Raw genomic sequence first — 20,000 nt, forward strand, 5'->3', positions numbered from 1 at the left:
CAAAGAATTTAATTAAAAACCACCTAAGATTGAATTTCATCAGAAAAACCATTAGTTTGCAAACACAACATGTTCTGAGGCTCATTGGGGTATCTGATTTCTAAGTACCCGGTAAGTGTGACCTTCATGTATTACTACTGCTTGAGAAGAAAGTTGTACTACTGCTTAATGCCCAGTAGAGCAGATGTGCTGTTCTCCCCACCCCCCCACCCCCAAGTCCTAATCTTACAGTAGCTTATCTAATGACATGGTGTCACAGGACACCTTCTACTATTTTCCCAGTGGTGGTCTTACTCAGTGGTGTTTCCTATTAGGAGCCTTCTTTCAGAGAATAAATAAAGTCCAGTTTAGTGTATGCTCAGACACTGGGCATAAGGCTTAGCTAGATGTCTCCTGGTCAGGCAAAAATGTTTAAGCCATGGGGTCTCTCTAGTCATGACAGGGCTGGCTAAACTTACTGTACAACTCCATCTGCCCCCGCTCCTTTATGGGCACTGCTTTCTGGGTGCCTGCGAGCTATGTGCTGCACCAGAAAGGTGAGGAACAAGCGCACAGGGAAAATGAGAAAAATGGGGAAACAGGGGACACGGTTTGAAAATAGAATAGCTGAACCTGGTTTCAACTGGCAGTGCACTAAAGGAGGTTTACTTGCAGGGTCACCCTTAGAAATCAGACAAGCCATGGCTAGTACCCTAAGATATGGAGGAGTCTGATGAGAAGCTTCAAAGAGTCACATGGCTAGGAAATATTTTGAACATCTCTGTGTCCTTAACCCCAGAGACCCAACCATATACTAAAAATCAGTAGAATTACCTAAAGTAGAAATGCCTTTGTGTGGGGAGAAGACATATGTAAGCCCCTCCCAAACCATTGTTGGCCTCGCTTATTTGATACTTGTTCAGAAGTTGTTTAGGCAGTGCTGTGCTGGAGCCAGCTCACACTGACTCTGTATCATATTGTTACTTTTTTTTTTTGGTTGATTGACATCAAGTTAGCAGCTTCAAATCAGCTACCATAAGAAGCTTTACACCACAGGAATTGGCAAATGTTTCAGACCAAGGCTCTGCCTTCTTCTAGAGCCAGTTGTTAATGATTTAGCAGCATACTGAAGGGCTAAAACTATTTTTGAATCCCACAGGAGGGACGTCAAAGGAGCCCTTTAATGACTGATGATTAAAGATGCTTTGTGTGCACAAAAATAGGATGGAACCTGCTCACAACACCATTAGGATGGTGGCCCCTTGTCCTATGGGGCAATGTGTTTTTATTAGTTGGTATGATAGAGTTTTAGCTTCTTGAATTGGTTGGCTTCAATTTAACTTAAAGACCTTTGCATTTTGGCCATTGCCTGGACATTGAGAAATCAGAGCCCTTTCTGAATATTTTAAGCTCTAAGAATAACATCCAAGTAGCCTGTCCTATACATTGTCTTATTTCTTTGGTTCTCAGTCTAACTTTTTATAAAGCTGAGTGGCCTGAAATCTACATATTAGTTTGAAAATAAGATCTGGTCATGGGGGTAAAGTGTATTAAAGCTAATGTCTGAAGTCTTTAGTGTCTTTAACACCGGGAAGCTAGTGACATTCTAAAAATCAGTAAAAACTAACCAAAGCAAGGAAAAAAAAAAAACCTAACCATAAGCTAATCAAACTAACCATTCTGACTAAACTGACAAGTTACCATTTCCCTACAAATTAGTGACTGGTCAATTTAACCCAATCAAATGGCAGTCACTAAGACAATTGTCTACATTGCCGAGTCATGTTGAACAGCAGATCTAAACCTAATTGCATGAAGAGTGGTCAACAGCCAGCTACATTTGGTTTCCAAATGCTGGCTCATAGGAGTCACCTGGGAGTATTTGCAAGATGGGCTTACCCCAAGATATTCTAGGTCAAAGGCCGAAGGTGGGGGGATGGGGAAAGGCAAGAACTGTATTTTAAAGAGCTCCTTCTATCACCCAGTTGTGCTTGCTGGTGGATCAGTAGCATAAAGCAGATCTTAAACCCATAATCCCACAGAATTTCCATTTGCACAGTTATTCTGTGGCGGGCTCTTCACTGTGATGCTACTGTCATCAACAACAGAATGAACTACATTGAGGATAAAAACATCTATTCAAATACAGTATCTTCAATTCAAATACAGTATCTTCAATAATAAAGCTTCACAAAAGATATTTAAAGAAATGTCAAATAATAATAAAATGTTTCCCATTTCAAACATTCTACCTATGTATGTGGCAAAGAAATCATCATGTGGAAGAGGAAAATTTGATCACTTTGGTCCATGTATTAACTTACCTGTGGCCTTAACTGGGCCACAGAGTTCTGACAGGCTAGTTAGGTGACCTATGTGTTTTCACGTGCACTTGCATACACAGACACACATGTGGTAGTGGTGGTGGGGAGCACCCCAATACTCTCTAAGCAAAAAGAAGGTTCTAGACATTCAAGGAGAACAGAGGTGTGAGAAAGACTTTTTCTTGGTACATTCAAACAGAGGAAAGCAGACCCAGAGTTACACAGAAAATTGTTCAATCTGTCACTTTGCACATGAAGACCCAGTCTAAAAGATTAATTATTAACTTGCACATTTTAGCATATTGAACTAAATGCTGTATGCAAAATCTGCTTTTGAATTTACGTACAATATGGAATGCATTGACAAAGATCTTTCTTACCTTGGAGGTCCCTGTAGAAAATGTCACATATGGAGAAGTACATATCCACCTTCAATATTGTTTTTAAAATATGCACATTACTAGAACAAGATTTTGTTAAGGTCCACAGATTATTGGATAAGATTTCAGCTGCCAAGCATGTGCCTCCAATTAATGAATTGTCATTTATCAGAATCACAATTCACTGAGGTTTTGTTTTATGTTGTTTTTTCTTGACACGGGAGAATATAGGTTATTCCCAGTGGGCTGTTATATACTCAAGCAAGCACTTTATTGTTTTGCATTTAGAATTCTTTGTTTTGGAGGGGTAACCTTTTCCCTTCCATACACCATTTCTAACTTGTGCTATCTTCTGTGCTTTGTGTACCCCTGATCCAATTCACTTTCCCTTTGGGCCCATCTTCATTTGGTGCTGTTAACTGTCAGAAGTACTAGAAGAAGAGTCATAAGAGCTCCACTGATTACCTGTGTAATCTTGGGAAGATCAATTAGCCTGCTTCTCTATTTCTTACTTGTGAATTCAATAATTAGAATCACAGAAGCTCAAAGGCTCCCTTAATTTCAGTGACTCAAGATTCTATAATCCCTTCACTGCTCCCTTTAGCCTCAGAATAACACCACTTTGCTATCTAAGAGTTTCTACCATAGAGCCTTGCCCAAAGTAGGTAGAAAGGCTCCTCTGTTCCTTGGTGTCTCCATTAAAGTGGTTTAGTCCTTGTATTCTTGCTTGTGGATAACTGGAGGCCTGGACATGAGGGTGAAGGAGTCACTCCTTTTGCAAATCCTGGCTTCATGATCAGGTGCCTGAATCAAGGTCACACATTGTCACAGTCAGCATTGTGAGGCAAAGAACACTACTAACTACAGCATTGTCACAATGGTCAAGAGTGTTTAAGAAGCAAAGGCAGTGAGAAATGGATATGATTAGATATCGTTAGATATGATATCTAATATAATATAGATATTATATCTAATATAATATCTAATATAACTATCATATCTAATGATATTAGATATCATTAGATATGATAGTTTCTGAGTATGGGAAGGATTCTTGGTAGGACATTTTAACTGTCTACCTTGGATCTACAAACCTGCATAGGACACTCAGAGCAACCAATGAAAATGGAGGGACTGATATTAAACTGGCTGTTAAATGTGTGTGTGTGTGTGTGTGTGTGTGTGTGTGTGTGTTTCCCCTCTGCAGCAACATTGGTCATTTGTGTTGGTGTCATGGGGGCTTCCGGTAACTTATTCAAGTCATTGAGTACGGACTCTGTTGTGACTGTCCTAAAAGAATAAAAGTTTTGACAAGAAGATGCACTGAATCTAAAGCTAATACAACAAAGGCAACACAAAAGTTAGGATTTTATATCTGTAGGTGAATCAGGAAAGGACCAAATGGTCTTGTGTCTGCCCAGTTCACTGCTCTTGACTACAGAGGTCCAAAACTTCTGTTACCTACCTATCTTCCTTCTTTCCTTCCTTCCCACACTATCCAAGTGAGCCAGTTCACTAGCCCTCACTGTCACTTTTCTTGTCACAAGACTCACCATGTTGTTTGGCCATGATGGTGGGGATTTCAGTTTAATCTTTGCAATAATTTTCAACGAGTTAGTTTTTGAATGATTAGCTAGGGGGCTGCTTTTCTCTATGTTGGAACTGTAGGTCAAGGGTATAATGAATAATAAAAGTAGAGTAAAAATTCTATCTGCTGAAGACTGGAGTAAATGTTTTACCCACATATCACACCTAGTATTTCCTGTAGGAGGGATACAAGCTGTATACAAAGAATTCACACATTATGAAAATTATGATTCACTGCCATGGGAGAGCTTAGGATTTTCTTCAGAGATTTCTAAAATAAACAAACAAACAAACAAGCAAAAAAAAACCTACCACTTAATAGTAGCATTAAAAAATAGTGGCATAAAATGACATATAATTTAAAAGGTTAACTCTAGACTAGTAACTGCTCTTGGAGATTCTAGTCATTCCTTCTTTTAGCTTGCCTGGTTCAAAGTGTCTATTCATCTACACTTAGTGAAATCTAACAGGCACACTGGGATTAAAAGTCCAGAGTCAGAAGCTGGCCCTATAATACTGGCATTCATATCCATTATCTGTAAGCAAATGAACTGAAGTGCTTAGGAAGAGACAACTAAACACTTCTGTCAGTTACCAGTCTCCAGTGGCCCTCACAGCACACAGCAGTTCTGTTCTGTTTAGTCCTGTTGTTCCCTTTAGTGTGACAGGGGGGCAGACACTGTGTGGTGGTGATGCCTGTCCACCACTGAATTTAAAACTATTTCTATTTTCTACTTTTCAAACTACTGCTTTAGTGTTTCTCATTTCAAAACATCCACTCATCTATTTCCTTATCTTTCTGGACAATGACCTGCCACACAATATTGAAAGATATGTACTCAGTGGTAACACATTTGAACTTGTATGATTTTTCTTCCACTATTTAATATCTGGATCTGAAAAAGTCAGAAAGAACACTAGAATAGAATAACTCCCCTTCAGGACCAGGCAGAACATGAACATAAGTTGTGTGTCTTTCCCTTGTTGTATCTGGTTTAATTTTAGTCATGAGTATACATTCCCCAAGAGGGACACTGAGTTGATTACTGAATGCCAGTCATTATTTCAAATAGTTTTTATAACACTGCAAGCAATCTAGATGAGATTTCTGGAAAAGAACAAACTACCCCACCCAAATGTGTTGCAAATATGCTTGACTGGCATTTGGAAAGAAGAAACTCCTATTAAAATTTAACAACAACTTGGCCAGACTATGGACTGAACTGGAAGGACAAAGTGCTACTCAGTGAAATGTTAGGGATGAGGGTGATGTAATTCTTACTCTTGAGGCTGAAATAATAATAATAGTAATAATAACAACAATAATGCAACAGGTGAATAATTCCTTCAAGGCCTACACGTCACAAGTTCCAGGGGTTCTTAAATATCAAACCTTGCCATTACACCATCATTTTTCCTTTTTAAGTACCTAGTTCATAGATATATACATCTAACATCAGGGGAAAGAGGGACTATCCAGTGTGCTCAACTGTCCTGTGCTGGTGGGCACAGAGGTACCAAAAAGGACTTCACTTCAGCACCATGCTCATGGTGACCTGGCCTGGTCAGCCTCTCCATGGTTCTCAACAGGCAACATGGTCACAACACTTTAGGGGACACAGGAGTCCCTCAATTCTAAACCTTCTGCTTCCTTTTCCTCTTGTGTGTTCCAGGCTCTTAGGTTGACTCATGGTTTCTATAGAATCTCAGGGACTTTCCAGTGCAGTGCTTAGATAGGGACTGTGGTAGGCACTACAACCTGGCTAGAAGGCCCTCCGGGATGGGGAGGCCGCACTCACGTCATGAGAGCCGCTTCCATTCACAAGGAAGGCCACATTGCGTTGTAGGCCTCTCACCAAAAAGGGGCCACACTGTAGGTTGACAGCATGGATTAGTGAGGCTTCTTTTATAAAAGCTAATCATAAGGGATCCATCATCGTTTGTCCAGCTTGTCACAAAACATCAGAGCTACCCAGAGCCTTGAACACATCAAGTACCGATGCAGCACACACAAGCAAACAGAATGCGGCACTATCCTTAGCAAACTGGTAAACTCCATGATAGAGGGACAAAAGGTGAGGCTGTGAGGTGTGAGGAGAGCAAGAGAGAAATGAAATATCCCAACCAGTTTACATTTCCATTCTGAAGAGCCTGATCCTGTCCAGGTACAACTGAGATCCTGCCCGAACTGGCCAGGCACCACTGACTATATGAGGACTGTATCTGAAAAGAGCTGCAGAGTATAGCTCCAGTCCTCATTAAAAAAAAAAAAAAAGAGGCCACACGTTGAACCATTTCCTTAGCAGCATAGCTCCAAATGCAACAGTCCCTCTACCAATCAGCTTTTAAACCAAGCAGCTTCAGTGCCTCTGTCCCGCTAAGACCCTTAAAAAGATCAGTGAGTGCAGAAGAGGGCAAGAAGAAGACAGCTTTCCTTTGAAATGGCAGACACTCCTTCTAAGAAATCTCTAGGGTTCTACTCTGAAAACTATTCAATTTGATTTGGGGCACTTTTTAAACAGCCATTTGGCACTTCCTGTTGAGAGTTCTCAGGCACAGTGTGACAGAGTCAGCTTGGTGAGCCCTTCCCCATGCATTCGGTACAGCAGCTGAAACTCAACAGGCAATTGGTGGGACTCTTGCCATTTGGTGGTGAATTTGGTTCCTTTTTTGTCATAGTAATGGTATGGAAGATCTTCCCTGGTGTTGGGGTCAAATCCAAAAGGCCAAAATCCATACAAGTGGATCTCTTCACATATTGCTGACGCAAGGGTGTACATAAGAATACCTGTGCTCAGTCGCTTGGGAGACAAATGTTTGCTTTTCCAGTACCTGTGGAACAATAAGTACAGAGGGGTTCAGAGGCCAGTGTTGAAGGGTTTAGTCAGAAAAATCAGTATGAGGGGACTGGTAGGTGCCTGCTATCCATGTACCTTAAACAGTACTTGCCTTGAATCTATCTTTGAGACCATGAAACATTTCTGGGCAGGACTGGATATATGATTTGTGAGGCAGGGGGCTGGGCAGTGGTGCACTTGGATAAGTACACATAGTACTAAGTGCAAGGATCTGGGTTTGAGTCCCTGGCTCCCCAGCTGCAGGGTGGACATTTCACAGTGAAGCAGGTCTGCAGGTATCTACCTTTCTCTCTTCCTCTTTACTCACCTCCCCTCTCAATTTCTCTCTGTCCTACCCAATAAAATGGAAAAAAAAAAAAAAAAAAAAAGCTGCCAGGAGCAGTAGATTTGTAGTTCAGGAAAAAAAAGTGAGGCAGTACAAACTGAAAATATGGGGTCCTCCTTGAGCAATTACTAAGACTTTCAAGTGGGCAATAACAGAGTATTAAACCAAATTCTGGGACTTTCTGAGCAGAAAATTCTGTGAGTGTACAGCTGACATGCTTGAAGCCAGCCCTGCTTCTGAGTTATCCTCCAGAATGGTCATGTCACTGAGGAAGATGACAACACTTCTACATAAAGCTTCCTTGGATGTGGGCAGGGGATTATTTAATCTAGGGGACCGACTGCCTTTGTCATTTCCTCACACAAACCTAAAGATAAAATCCTTTTTGGGCTCAGAAAAGTGGTGCAGTTTTATTTTTCTCCACCCTCAGGTCAAAAAGTATGTTCCCTGGGCTGGGTGGTGATGCATCTGGTTGAGTACACATGTTACAATGCACAAGGACCCAGGTTCAAGCCCCCAGCCCCCACCTGCAGGGGGAAAGCTTTATGAGTGGTGAAGCAGTGCTGCAGGTGTCTCTCTCTGTATCTCTCCCTTTCTATCTCCTCCTCCATCTTGATTTATGGCTGTCTGTATCCAATAAATAGAGATAATAAAACAATTAAGAAAAAAAAAAGCTTGTTCCCTGCTCCTCTGTCTTTTCGCTAGAGGCTTGCAAGCATGCCAGTGTCTCAGGAAAGTGTCTATAAACTTTCTGCATCTTAAAAAAACTGCTAAGTTATGGTTGTTGTGTCTTCTCTACTTAGACAGTATTTTGACCTGTTCAATATACACTATTAAGTATTTGAGACTGCTCAGGGTGGGTGTATTTACACCACTGGCAATGCAGAGATAATTAGACTGCTTGTGAATTAGGTCTCCATGAACTATAATTTCACTGAACCAATGCACTTAGCTTAAGCCTGAGTAGTTTTAGCACTACAGATGACCCCGTGGGCTTCCGAAAAGCCACACAGATCAGTTTCTACAAGTTCCAAAGAACATACAGTTCTTTCTTCAGTATCCAAAAGCTTCAGAGATGTTGTTTTCCCCTTCTAGTTGAAATGTCAAAGTTCAGCATTAGTCTTAACAATCCTGTGTAAAGGGCTAGAATCAGTGCTGAAATATTCTTCTCATGCAGCTGAACTTCAGCTGAATATGAGAAGCAAAAGTGAAGGGGTCAAAGGACCACAGGACAGGGTGGCAAGAGGGCTGGCTTCTCACTCTGGCTCTGCCCACATGGGGCAATGATGTGTGGTAAATAGCTCCTGGGCTTTGTACTTTGCTTCCCTTCTCTGGACGCTTAGGAGATGTGCTTTATTGCCCTCTAGAAAATGACCATACATTCCAGGAGACTATAGAGTCCAAGTTTTTTTCCTTCATCCTCGTGATGATGGTTAATCATGTTTCTTTTCAGAGGAACTATAGAAATGATGCCAGGCAATACAGCGCCTCTTTCACTCAAGTAAAAGCTTAATTTGGGACTGAAAATTATGATATTATTCCACTATTCATATGTTTTCCAGTTTATTAGAGGATGTTTCTCTTTCCATAAGAGGTCAACTGCAAATATCTTTTTTAGTATGGAAGACTAGAAAACTATAGGATGGGAATAATCTACTATAGGTAGATATCTTTAGAATTTTTTAGAATTCTCTGTTTACTAGATTTCTCAGAGTCTACTCTGTCTGATTGGCAGAAACACTATGTTTGAACACCGGAACTACCTATACTAGGAAAACCAGAGTTGAGGCAATCTCACATTTAAAGGGTAGAATATTATTTTATAATACCATGGAGTAGTGCCTCCCAGTTCTTACAACATTCTATACTCATCTAGGGAGTTACCAGAAAACAGCATTTTCTTCTCCCTCACCAGAATTACATTAGAATCTTTTGAAACAGAATCCAGGGAATAGTAGTTTTCCAAAGATATCCAGGTAGCCCCTCTCTTCTCTTCTCCTCTCCTCTCTTCCCTTCTCCTCCCCTCTCTTCCCTTCTCCTCTCCTCTCCTCTCTCCCCTCCCCTCCTTTCTCTTCTCCCTTTCCCCTTCCCCTTCCCTTCATTTTTCACCAGAACACTGCTCAGCTAGGGCTTATGGTGGTGCTGGAGATTGAAACTGAGAACTCAGAGCCTCAGGCTTGAAAATTGTTTGCACACCATTATGCTGTCGCCTTAACCCCAGTGCCCATGTGATTCTAATGTATAGCCAGCATTAAGACTCATCAAACTAAATGGAAATATTGCATTTCCAGTCGATCTTAGATTGGACAATGGTCAACAACAAACCCATAAGATACTCTTCACATGTTTTGGCACTCAGACCTTAAGGTATATATATCAGATTATACAAGTTATAATTTATCTAGGTGATTTGCTAATCTTGGGTATCTATAAAATACCCAAGCATAAAATAAAAAGGAACACTTTGAGTCAACTGCATATTCTTCAGAATGAGATTTTATTTCACTGATTTAGTTTTTTGGGTATTGTTGGGCTATAGATACCCACTTAAAGAACGCCTCTGACTTCATGGTGATTTTCACAACTGCTCATTAGCTGTGCTATTAAGGAAACAGAGAAGGCAGGTTGATAAACACCGGTTTATCAGTTTATCCTTCCATTTGGTGGGAGACTGAACTTCCTACCTATAACTTCTTATCTAGAATGACTCCAGATTCATTCACTACAAAGCACAAAAGTACTAAGTTTACCACAACAGCTAACCAACAGGACAGCTCCCACCCCCAAGAGATTAAAATATGGATTTGCCATCTGGTGGGGTATGAGTTAAAGGCAATAAAATATACACACCTGTTGACATGTTGCATTATATTTCCAGGCCAAGCCAATTGGACCTTTAACTGACCTCTGTGTTCAACAAAAAAGTCAACTAATGTCCTGGTAACAGTTGCTGAAGTGTGGAAAAAAAAGGCAGGGATCCAAAGAATGGCCCCATCGAGCTTTTTCAAACTGAGGAAAAAGTTGTTACGATCTTGAATGGACAAAAGATTGTTGTAATATTTCTCCAGGATGCTGGGGTTGAAGGTGGTAAGGTTGATTTTCCTTCCAACATCTCTTTGGAAAGCTTCCGTGGGGGCGAAATTGCAACGGAAAACAAAATCTGACTTATCTATTTCTTGTCCACACCGGCTCCCTGTCAGGATCCCACTATTTCCGACCACAGCACAAATATTATAATGCTTATTCACAATGGGTGACACATCTGGAAGCAGTGATCGGAAGTTATTGCTAATTGAGAAAACATACTTATGGCTGGAATAATCATAGTGCATCAGTTGTCCAATCCGAACACTATTCTTGGTCAAAGAAAAATTTTTTACTACATCGACATGCTGAAGAATTTCTTGCCTAAAATAAAAAGAAATTCATTAAATGCATCCAATTCAAAATAATTATCTTCCATTTTATGTCATATGTTGCCATTTCATTCAGACCAGAATCGTATACACACTGAATCCAAGGAAGTATACACATTCTTTGGTCTTTGAAGGGAGGAGACTGCTTGAGAATCAACACTCTGTCTTGCAACTTACAGTTTTAGCAGCCATTCTCTGGTTTTCTGTTCTACTTGAAGGGTATAATCGATCAAGGGAGAGGCATAGGGCAAACTGTGTCACAAAATACAGGAGGCAATTTACACAGGCCATAAAGAAACTCACATTAATGCACACAGATTGGTGACTCAAGAGTTTGTAACTAAGCACTCTTTGCTATTGGATTGTAGGGCTCAAGGCTTATCAACTATCACTAGTGTCCAAATAGGAGCCAAATAGATATGAGTCATTCTATTATTATCTATTATTAAAATGTGGTAATAGCAGTGAGTGTAGTTGAATATTTAATAGAAATAAGATGGTAATCTCATTAAGGGCCTTTGAATAATGAAACATACATTTTTCTATTTGATTATGTAGAAAGACAATTTAGTTGGTGAAATCTAATGCTTAGAAAAAAAGGTGATTGCAAATAGTGAAAATGTGTGTATATTCTAAGAATTCAAAAGATAAACACAGCTAGGCTAATACTTAGCAATAATTTCCAGTTGCTTCCATGTTGAGCTTTAAGCAAAATTAAGCATCTCTTCTTAAAGTCTCAAGCTCTTTAAAGCATTTAAGAGACCAATAACATGTTACTTTGCTACTTGATTCTTTGGCTCTAGGAAATCATCTCAAATCTCCTGTATCTGTTGCCTAAAAAACAAAAACAAACAAACAAAAAAAACAGATATGACACAAATTACACTGCATGTCATCGCTTTACCTGAAATATTTTTAAAAGATTCCATCTGTTGAAGAACAACACAAACGGAAGCTTTCGTCTCAATTTTCCAACATTATCAATACTACTATTTACAAGCTGTTACCATAAAGGTACAGTGAGTTTAAAATGATACTGAAAAAGTATATAGTTATACTGCCAACAGCCTCTAAGACTTTGTGAGAACTATGGAGGCTATTGTGTGGGGTGGTGGTGAGTATGGTGTAGAGTGATGCTATTTTAATTTTATGATCTTGTGAATCACAAATCAAAAAAAATTTAAAGGAGGCAACACTTTTGTAATAGTGAGTATTTCTGTACAGAAACATATTTGTTCAAATAAAATATTTTGTTAAAAATAAAATTATACTGAGGAAATTAATTCAAAATTGCTTAGTAAATGGGTGAAGAAAGGGCTATTTTGAAAAGAAAACATTCTGACTGGTCATCAATTTAGATCATATGACCTACAGTAGAAACAATATTTTGAAAGAAAAGTACAGAAACTACCATGGTAGTTTTCTGCTTTGTTGATATATAGTTTATATTGTTAAAGCCTCCCAAATCAAAAAGAACACTCCTAGGGCTTTAGAATTGTCACAGGTTCATTTCTAATTAACCAGTATTTAAAAGTTTTAAACTATAGTCACAGGATGATGACCACTTTTCAAGTAAACAACATTTTAAAACTATTGTATGTGTGTGTTTGTGTATGTACATGTGTATATATATATATATATGTATATATATACATATATCATTTTAGTTGTTTTGCTAGATTAAAATAATAACTAGACATGTTGTAACCTAAACACAACCTCCTACAGTGGTGAAATAAGTATCTTTTAAAATAAGTATTCACACCCCTAATGAATACACTAGATGGCTCACATTCCATTTAGTAATATAATAACCCCACCAAGAAGGAAGGGGTAGTAATGATTTTAGCTGGGCTTGTTAAGAGAGACCAGAATCACTGCGAAGATTAAATAAAAGTGAATAAAATTCATCCTTCTTCCCCTACCTCAAAAACGAAATAAACACACACACACACACACACACACACACACACACTCCTTCCTGTATAAATGACAAGACAATAATGATGTGAGTAGCTTTTACAATAGGTTAAAAGCTGTAAAGGTCTAATGAAGAAAAAAAATCATACATAAATGTCCCAGTATATTTGACCCAAGAATTCCACTAGTGATTTGCTAGTAGTGGATAACAGTATTTCCTGTGTACTACAGTGAGACTGTACTATTTTATTTTTTCAAAATATCTCTGGTGGGGAGATACAACTACACTGAGTGGCCTTTTAGTAGATGACTTTGGCAATATTAGCTGTTATTCTGTTTACTCTCTAAATCATGGCGCTCAGTTCAGGGGGATATTGAAATATTTCTTCTTCCTTCCATCTGTTTGTTTATTTATTTATTTTAATGAGAGGACACTACAGACTTAAGGAGGGGGAGGGGTTGTGCAATTAGCTTTTGTGAAGAGAATACAAACACATGGGGGAGGGGAGTGGGGGATAGATTTGTTGTTGTTTTGAATTGCTGAGCTCCAGAGTTAAAAAAAAAACACTCTTGAGTCTTTCCCTTCTATCCTACCTTTGATGTAAAAACGCTGTCCGATTAAATGTCCACTTGGAAGGTCTCTGATGGAGGTCCTGGCTCAGAGTGTTCGGGACAGGCACATAGGATGGGTCTAGAAACTTCAGCGCAAACTGTGACCTGGAGAGGGGCATGAGAACAAACGTGAGGAGGCCTCAGCTGGGGGAAGCCAAGGTGCCATTCAAGTCCTGCCCTTTGGGGGCAGGGAGGGAGCCAGCCCACTCCAAAGGTCCCTCTGCTCCCCACAGACGGCAGGGTGAGGTGGGAGGGGAGAAAGACAACTGTGTGTGGGGGGGCTGTCTTTATTGTCCACCTCTCCTGGGTGCGGGAGAGACCATAAAATGGCGGTCGCGGCGGGCCGGGAGCTAAAGCTGCGGGAGCGGCTGCAGGAGAGCCCCGAGATCAGCCCCGGATCAGCACCGCGGACAGCGCCCGGCCCTCCAAGCCACCGCGGCCTTGAGCAGAGGAAACCCGAGACCCGGGGGGAGACTGCGGGTGGCCCCCGCCTTAACCTCTTCCTCTCGGAGTCTCTGTCTCTTTTCACTCCTCGTCCCCGGCTTGGGGATCCCCCGGAGGCCCCAAATGGGGTTTTGCATGCCCATGTGGGATTTATCTAGGTGCCCGTACCTCGGGCTCGGTTTGGACCACAGCTGTGCGTGTGTACCCCACGCCACCGGAGGCTCTAGCGGGGCGTCCTGGGGAGGGGTGTCACAGGTAGGGACAGGGGCTGTATGTGTGTGTAATTCAGGCCTCAGGGAGACTGGGTGGGTGGAGGGGGGAGGCGGTCACCGGCAGGGACAGGGACTGTACGTGTGTCCCAGGAGCCGGGAGGCCCAGGCAGGGAGCCCTGGGGGGAGGGTCACAGGTAGAGACAGGGACTGTATGTGTGTGTCCCACTCCTCGGGACACCCTGGCAGGGATCCCGGTTGTGGGGGCCACAGGTAGGGACAGGGACTCTCGGTGGCCCCTCCCAGCAGTGCAGTGCGTGGCGCGCTCCCTGTCCAGCCCCGCGCCCAGCGGCGGTGACTGGGACCCGGGAGGAGGAGAGGAGGCCCTTAGAAGGCTCGCTTCCCGCAGAGGGCGGGGGATGGCAGAAATCCCGGAAAGGGAGGAGGGAGCGAAGGCAATGAGGGGAAAGGAGCGAGGTAGAACACCCCCAGGGGCTTCACGGGCTCGATGGGGGTGGGAGCGTGGAGGAGGGAGAGGAGTGGAGGCGAACGCTGGGGAGTCCGGCGCCTGCGCCATTAAACCGCTCCACCGCCCGAAGCTTCAGCTACTGGGTCTGCGGGCCAGGCGCGGGAAGGCGCTGCCGCACGCATGTGGTCCACCTCCCGGATCACCGCCCCCTGCCACCCCTCCCTCCTCCTCCCCGGCCTCTCCCTCCACCACCATTCTCCCTAAACCCTCTGCACATTCTAGCAATGGGGGAAGGGATTGCAGACATGAAATGCAATGCAATCACATCGATTAACAGCACAACAGCTTTTAGGGCTTGGGGTGAAAAAAAAATACACAGAAGGGGAGGAGGAAAGGAGTATCCGAGAGAGGAGTGGCGTGGAAGGACCACTCAGGTAGCTTGTCCAAAGTGTGGACAAGGAGGAGAAGCCAAGACACCCTCCTCTCAGCCACCCCCTCTAAGACTCCCCCCAAAACCAAAAAACCCCCAAACCAAAAATCAGTCCACCTCCCATAAACCAGATACCCGAGGGCGCTCAAAGAGAGGCCCGCACTCACTGGAATCCCGCGTGGAACATGTACATTCGGGGCGCCCCCCGGGTGGCGTACTTGGGAGTGGTGAAGATGTTCTCCTTTTTCAGGGACACGTAGCTGATGAGCGATAAAATCAGCAGGGCGACGCTGAGCATGACCAGCCCCAGCACACTGGCGACCCGGGCCATTTTGCAATTTCTCATCCCGGGCTGGGCTGGGCTGGGCTGGGCTGGGCTGGGCTGGGCTGGGCTCAGGGCGAGCGGGGAAGGCGGTCCATGGAGCGGCGCGCCGGTGTGGCGGGGCGTGTGAGTGTGTTCGCGCGCGCGTGTCCGCGTGTGTTGCGGGGGAGGAGGCCGGGCGGGGAGCCGCGGAGGACCGGGGGCGGGAACCCCGGAGAGGCGCGGGACCCCAGAGGCCCGGCTCGCTCGCCGGCGGGCGGGAGGCCGAGCCGGAAGCCGGAGGGGCTGCGCGGCGGCGGCGGCGTGGCGGGGAGCGCGCCCTGCGTCCCGGCCGCCGGCTCCCGCTCCCCCGGCGCGATTCCAGCCGGGCTCCCCGCCTCCACCGCCTGCGAGATAAATGCGATGGGAATAATGTGAGCGGCTCGATCTAAGCACGGGATTTAATTAATGAACTCGAATCTTCCAAATAACCAGGGGTGGGGTGAAGAGCAGGGGGAGGGGACAGTGGGAGGGGACTGGAGGCAGCTTCGGGCTGCAGCCCTCATCCGCGGCCTCGCGGTGCGGGCTATGGCGATACGCACGCCCAAACTTGCCAGCATAGTCATGACTTCGGAAATGGACCAAGGGCTCCGGAGATACAGAACTGTTTTGCTGCTCCTCCCACGCCTTCTGGGTGCTCCCCTGGGCCGCAGGGAGGGTGCTCTTAGCACGCATCTGTCACCGACACACCCTAACCCTCACCTCCCAGCAACACCCCAGCAAGGAAACTCAGAGCAATAGCTAGGCCTTGTGACACTGAAACACTTCCCTGGAATTTTCTAGAAGCTCTCCCTTTGCTGTCCCCCTACAAAAGGCTTTGCTTTCGGGGTAGGTGGGAGGGTCTGGCTGTAGTGATGAGGTCAGCAGTGAGTGTATGGGGGTCAGTGGTTGACTCCCACTGTGACAGGGTTGCCACTTTCTTAGCATAACTAGCTCCATCTTGACCTAAATTCGAACCCGTGAAAGTGCCAAGCTGTAGAAAATTTTAACACTTGCTCAACCGCTTTACTGCCAAGTGCCATACCCCCCCCCCATCCCTCAATGGCCAAACAAGTTGTATATCTCATTGTCCAATTGTTCTCCTAACAAGTCGCCTTGACCAGAGTAATGAGCTGTCCTAACCCAATTTTTAGTTTCTGTAATCATGCTTGCTTCCCGCATCTGTGTCCTGTTTTTTCCAGTAAGGATATGGTTTTTCCCCTATAAAAACTTGCTTGAATTAGAGCTCGGGACTGTGCTCTGAGCAGCGCTTAGGCTGTGAGGGTAGTCACCGGCCGGCTGAATAAAGACCCTCAAATTTGACTAAACTGGTCTAGAGTGGTCTCTGACGCTTATCATATAACACCACCATGAGGACCCCAGTCCACCAGGCATGCAGCAGTTCTAACCCAAATTACCTAGCCATTGTTCATTATCCTGACCTGGGGGTGGGGTTGGCTAGGCTTGCCCCTGGGTCACCTCTGTTCATGCTAAGCAGCCCAGAAGCTGCAGGCATTACCGACCTCGTTCATTATAAACGCTCAGCTTCTGAAGGGTTCCAGGGACCCCGGGTAGGAGAAACAGCCTCTGAAAATGCAAGATCACTTTCCAGACTCTGGAGAAGTGGCCGAGAGAGAGGGTAAAGGACTTTGAGTTTGCTTTTACAGTGTATGTAGGGAACCTTTTAAAAATATGCATTGAGTATAAAAATAAACCTTTTTATTATTTTTTAAGTGAGATGGCTTCTTGCCTGAATGCCTTTAGTATTCCTGTGGACTCTTGTTTTCTTTCCCCTTTTTAATTTCAGATAGAGACAGAGAGGGAGAGAGACACAGAAAGAAGAAGGGATGCTTGTGCACAGCTGTATCATTCATGAAATTTCCCCTTGGTGTTCAGTACCTGTGGAGCTCCAGACCTTGCAATAATAGTAAAGGGTATACTCTGCTGGGCCCACTGTTGAACCCGTTTTTAGTCCTGCTGGTGAGTGCTCAGAGGAAAGCTATGTGGTTTTGTTTTTTCAGCTGGGACCTTGTAGCTTCTTCCACAGTTGGTCCAGGCAGTACCCATTAATAAAAGAAGTTAGAGGTGAGAAGTTCACCTCAGAAGCCATTTCTAATAAAGCCAGTTGCTATATTCCAAGGTGGTTATGATTTGCTTTTCTTTTGAACTTCCTAAAATTTTGTTGTTGTTGTTGCCATGAGGGTTATTGAGGGCCTCCATGCTGGCACTAGGAATCCACTGCTCCCTGTGGTTATTTAGTTCCTTTTTATTTTTTTTTCTTTTTATTTTATTGGATAGGACAGAAAGAAATTGAGAGGGGAAGCGAGGATAGAGAAGGAGAGAGAAAGATAGACACCTGCAGACTTGCAGATGGGGAGCAGGAGCTTGAACCTGGGTCCTTGCGCACGGCGCGGTAAGTGCTCAACTACCTGGCCACCTCTTCTGGGTTGCGTTGGACCCACTGCTATGGTCTGTCTGGGGTGGGGCATTTCTGAAAGGGAGTAACACAGGCTGCCAGTGTTGATAGTCTGGGCAGAGGACATGCTAAACTTAATGTCTGAGGACAGACCAACTTTATGAAACACATAGTTTGTAATAGCCCAAACCTGGAAGCAACCCAGATGCCAAATGACGTATGACTGGCTAAGAAAGTTGTGGTACATATACACAGTGGAGTACAATACAACTGTTTAAATGATGAGGTCATCTCCTTTGTAATATTTTGGTCAACATGAAGGTATCATATTGCATGAGATAAGTCAGAAAGAGAAAGATTGATACTGAATGATCTCACTCACAGGTGGAACTTAAGAATAAAAGACGGTAAGAGAAGACAGAAGCTGAAATCTTGGACTGGCTGTGGTGGATTGCGCCAAAGCAAAGGACTCTGGGGAAGGAGGGAAGGGACAGGATGAAGAGACTTTAGAGTTATGGTGTACCTTCTGAACACCTATCAAGGCAGAGATGAGAGGTTGTACCCATGCTTGAAAGACTATGAACTCCCCAGTAAAATAAATCATTAATTCCCCCAATAAAATAAAAAAAAAACTTGTCTATTTCCAAAGACAAAAGAGGTGTGTGCCAATTTGTGCCCATGGACACATCTAGAAATATGAACCATGAGGACACAGTTAATCTTTTTCCTCTGAGGTCTTTAAGAAGTCAAGCTAATTATTGCAAATGTTGGGGATGGATAGCTCACAAGGCAAGGCACCTAGGTTGCTATGTGTGTGAGGCCCAGTTACCACAAGGAAGGTGCTACGGTACCAGAAGAAGCTCCTGTATTTTGGTGGCTTTCCTTCTTTTCTCTTTCTCTCTATCTGAATGAAAATAGTGGCCTGGAGCAGTGAAAAAATGTACATGTGAGCCCCAGTTTTATAAAAATAAAGGACAGAGGACCTAATGGGGGTTGTATTGTTATATGGAAAACTGGGAAATGTTGTGCACGAACACACTATTGTGTTTACTGTCGAATGTAAAACATTAATTCCCCAATAAGGAAATTAAAAAAATAAAGGAAAAGAGGCCTTCGTGTCTGCACATGATGACTGCTTGAATCATATTTTGAATAGTGACAGTGGATTTCTTCTTAAAGGAAAGATCATATGAATGAAGTGTAAAATAATGCCACCCTGGGTAAGTGATGACCCTCTCTGTGTTTCTGGCTCTTCCCCTGCAGAAGTGGAATCAAAGCTTTTTGGTTGTTGTGGTAGGGAAATCAAATATGTAAAGGTCTTCTTTTTAAAAAAAAAACATTTATTTATTTATTTTCCCTTTTGTTGCCCTTTTTGTTTAACATTGTGGTTATTGATGTTGTTGTTGTTGGATAGGACAGAGAGAAATGGAGAGAGGAGGGGAAGACAGAGAGAAAGACAGACACCTGAAGATCTGCTTCACTGCTTGTGAAGCGACTTCCCTGCAGGTGGGGAGCCGGGGGCTTGAACCAGCATCCTTAAGCTGGTCCTTGCGCTTTGCACCATGTGCGCTTAACCCGCTGCGCCACCACCCACTACCCACGTAAAGGTCTTCTAACTTGTATTAAGCAGGGCATCATCATTGAGCTAAAGAATTTGGACAAGTGTTTAGTGTTTTCCTCTGACCCCACACATGTCGTACTGTGGAATGCATAGGGGAAGATGGACTTGGTGCCACGTTTTCCACCAGGAAGTAGTTAAAACCGAGAAGCTCTTTGGTTCTCTTTTAATAAACATTAACACAGCCTTTCCTGAGACATATGGCATTGACTCATTCTTCTTGGCTTTAAAAATTGCCATATTTGGACCAGGTGGTGGTGCACCTGTTTGAGCACACATGTTACAATATGCAAGGACCCTGGTTCGAGCCCCCCTGTCCCCACTTGTAGAGGGAGAATTTTGTGAATGGTGAAGCAGTGCTGCATGTGTCTGTCACCCCCCATCACCGCCTTCACTCTCGATTTCTGGCTGTCTTTGTCCAATAAATAAATAAAGATAATAAAAATGTTTTTAATTGTCATATTATTTCTCCTTAGCAAACCTCTGTGAACCTTTTAGAGAACATCCTGGCGGGGTGATTCCCATATTGCATGTGGGTCCCTGCATTTCATATGATGCAAAGGAGCCAAATATGCTTGAAAATCAATAAGCAGGCAGGAATCCTTGCCACAAAAGCCAGGTTTAAAGGTGAACATGGATTCCTCTGTGCTGACCAGAGGGAAAAATATGGGGG

At 43.5% G+C, this 20,000-nt stretch overlaps 1 protein-coding gene across 2 annotated transcripts; it reads right to left on the minus strand.

Moving 5' to 3' along the window:
* Positions 1 to 6,144: 6,144 nt before the first annotated feature.
* ST8SIA3 (ST8 alpha-N-acetyl-neuraminide alpha-2,8-sialyltransferase 3) lies at positions 6,145 to 15,470 on the minus strand. Of its 2 annotated transcripts, none has more exons than XM_016192176.2 (4): positions 15,172 to 15,470; positions 13,384 to 13,506; positions 10,304 to 10,861; positions 6,145 to 7,102 (listed from the first exon to the last, which is right to left on the minus strand). In XM_016192176.2, exons 1-4 carry the CDS (start codon positions 15,297 to 15,299, stop codon positions 6,820 to 6,822), a joined length of 1,092 nt encoding a protein of 363 aa, XP_016047662.1. In that variant the 5' UTR covers positions 15,300 to 15,470; the 3' UTR covers positions 6,145 to 6,819. The 2 variants fall into 2 exon arrangements, with proteins under 2 accessions (XP_016047662.1, XP_007532298.1); XM_007532236.3 differs by having other exon boundaries at positions 15,121 to 15,470.
* Between the last annotated feature and the right edge of the window lie 4,530 nt (positions 15,471 to 20,000).

Source organism: Erinaceus europaeus, unplaced genomic scaffold (assembly GCF_950295315.1).
Source record: "Erinaceus europaeus unplaced genomic scaffold, mEriEur2.1 scaffold_1172, whole genome shotgun sequence".
NCBI classification, from domain to species: domain Eukaryota; kingdom Metazoa; phylum Chordata; class Mammalia; order Eulipotyphla; family Erinaceidae; genus Erinaceus; species Erinaceus europaeus.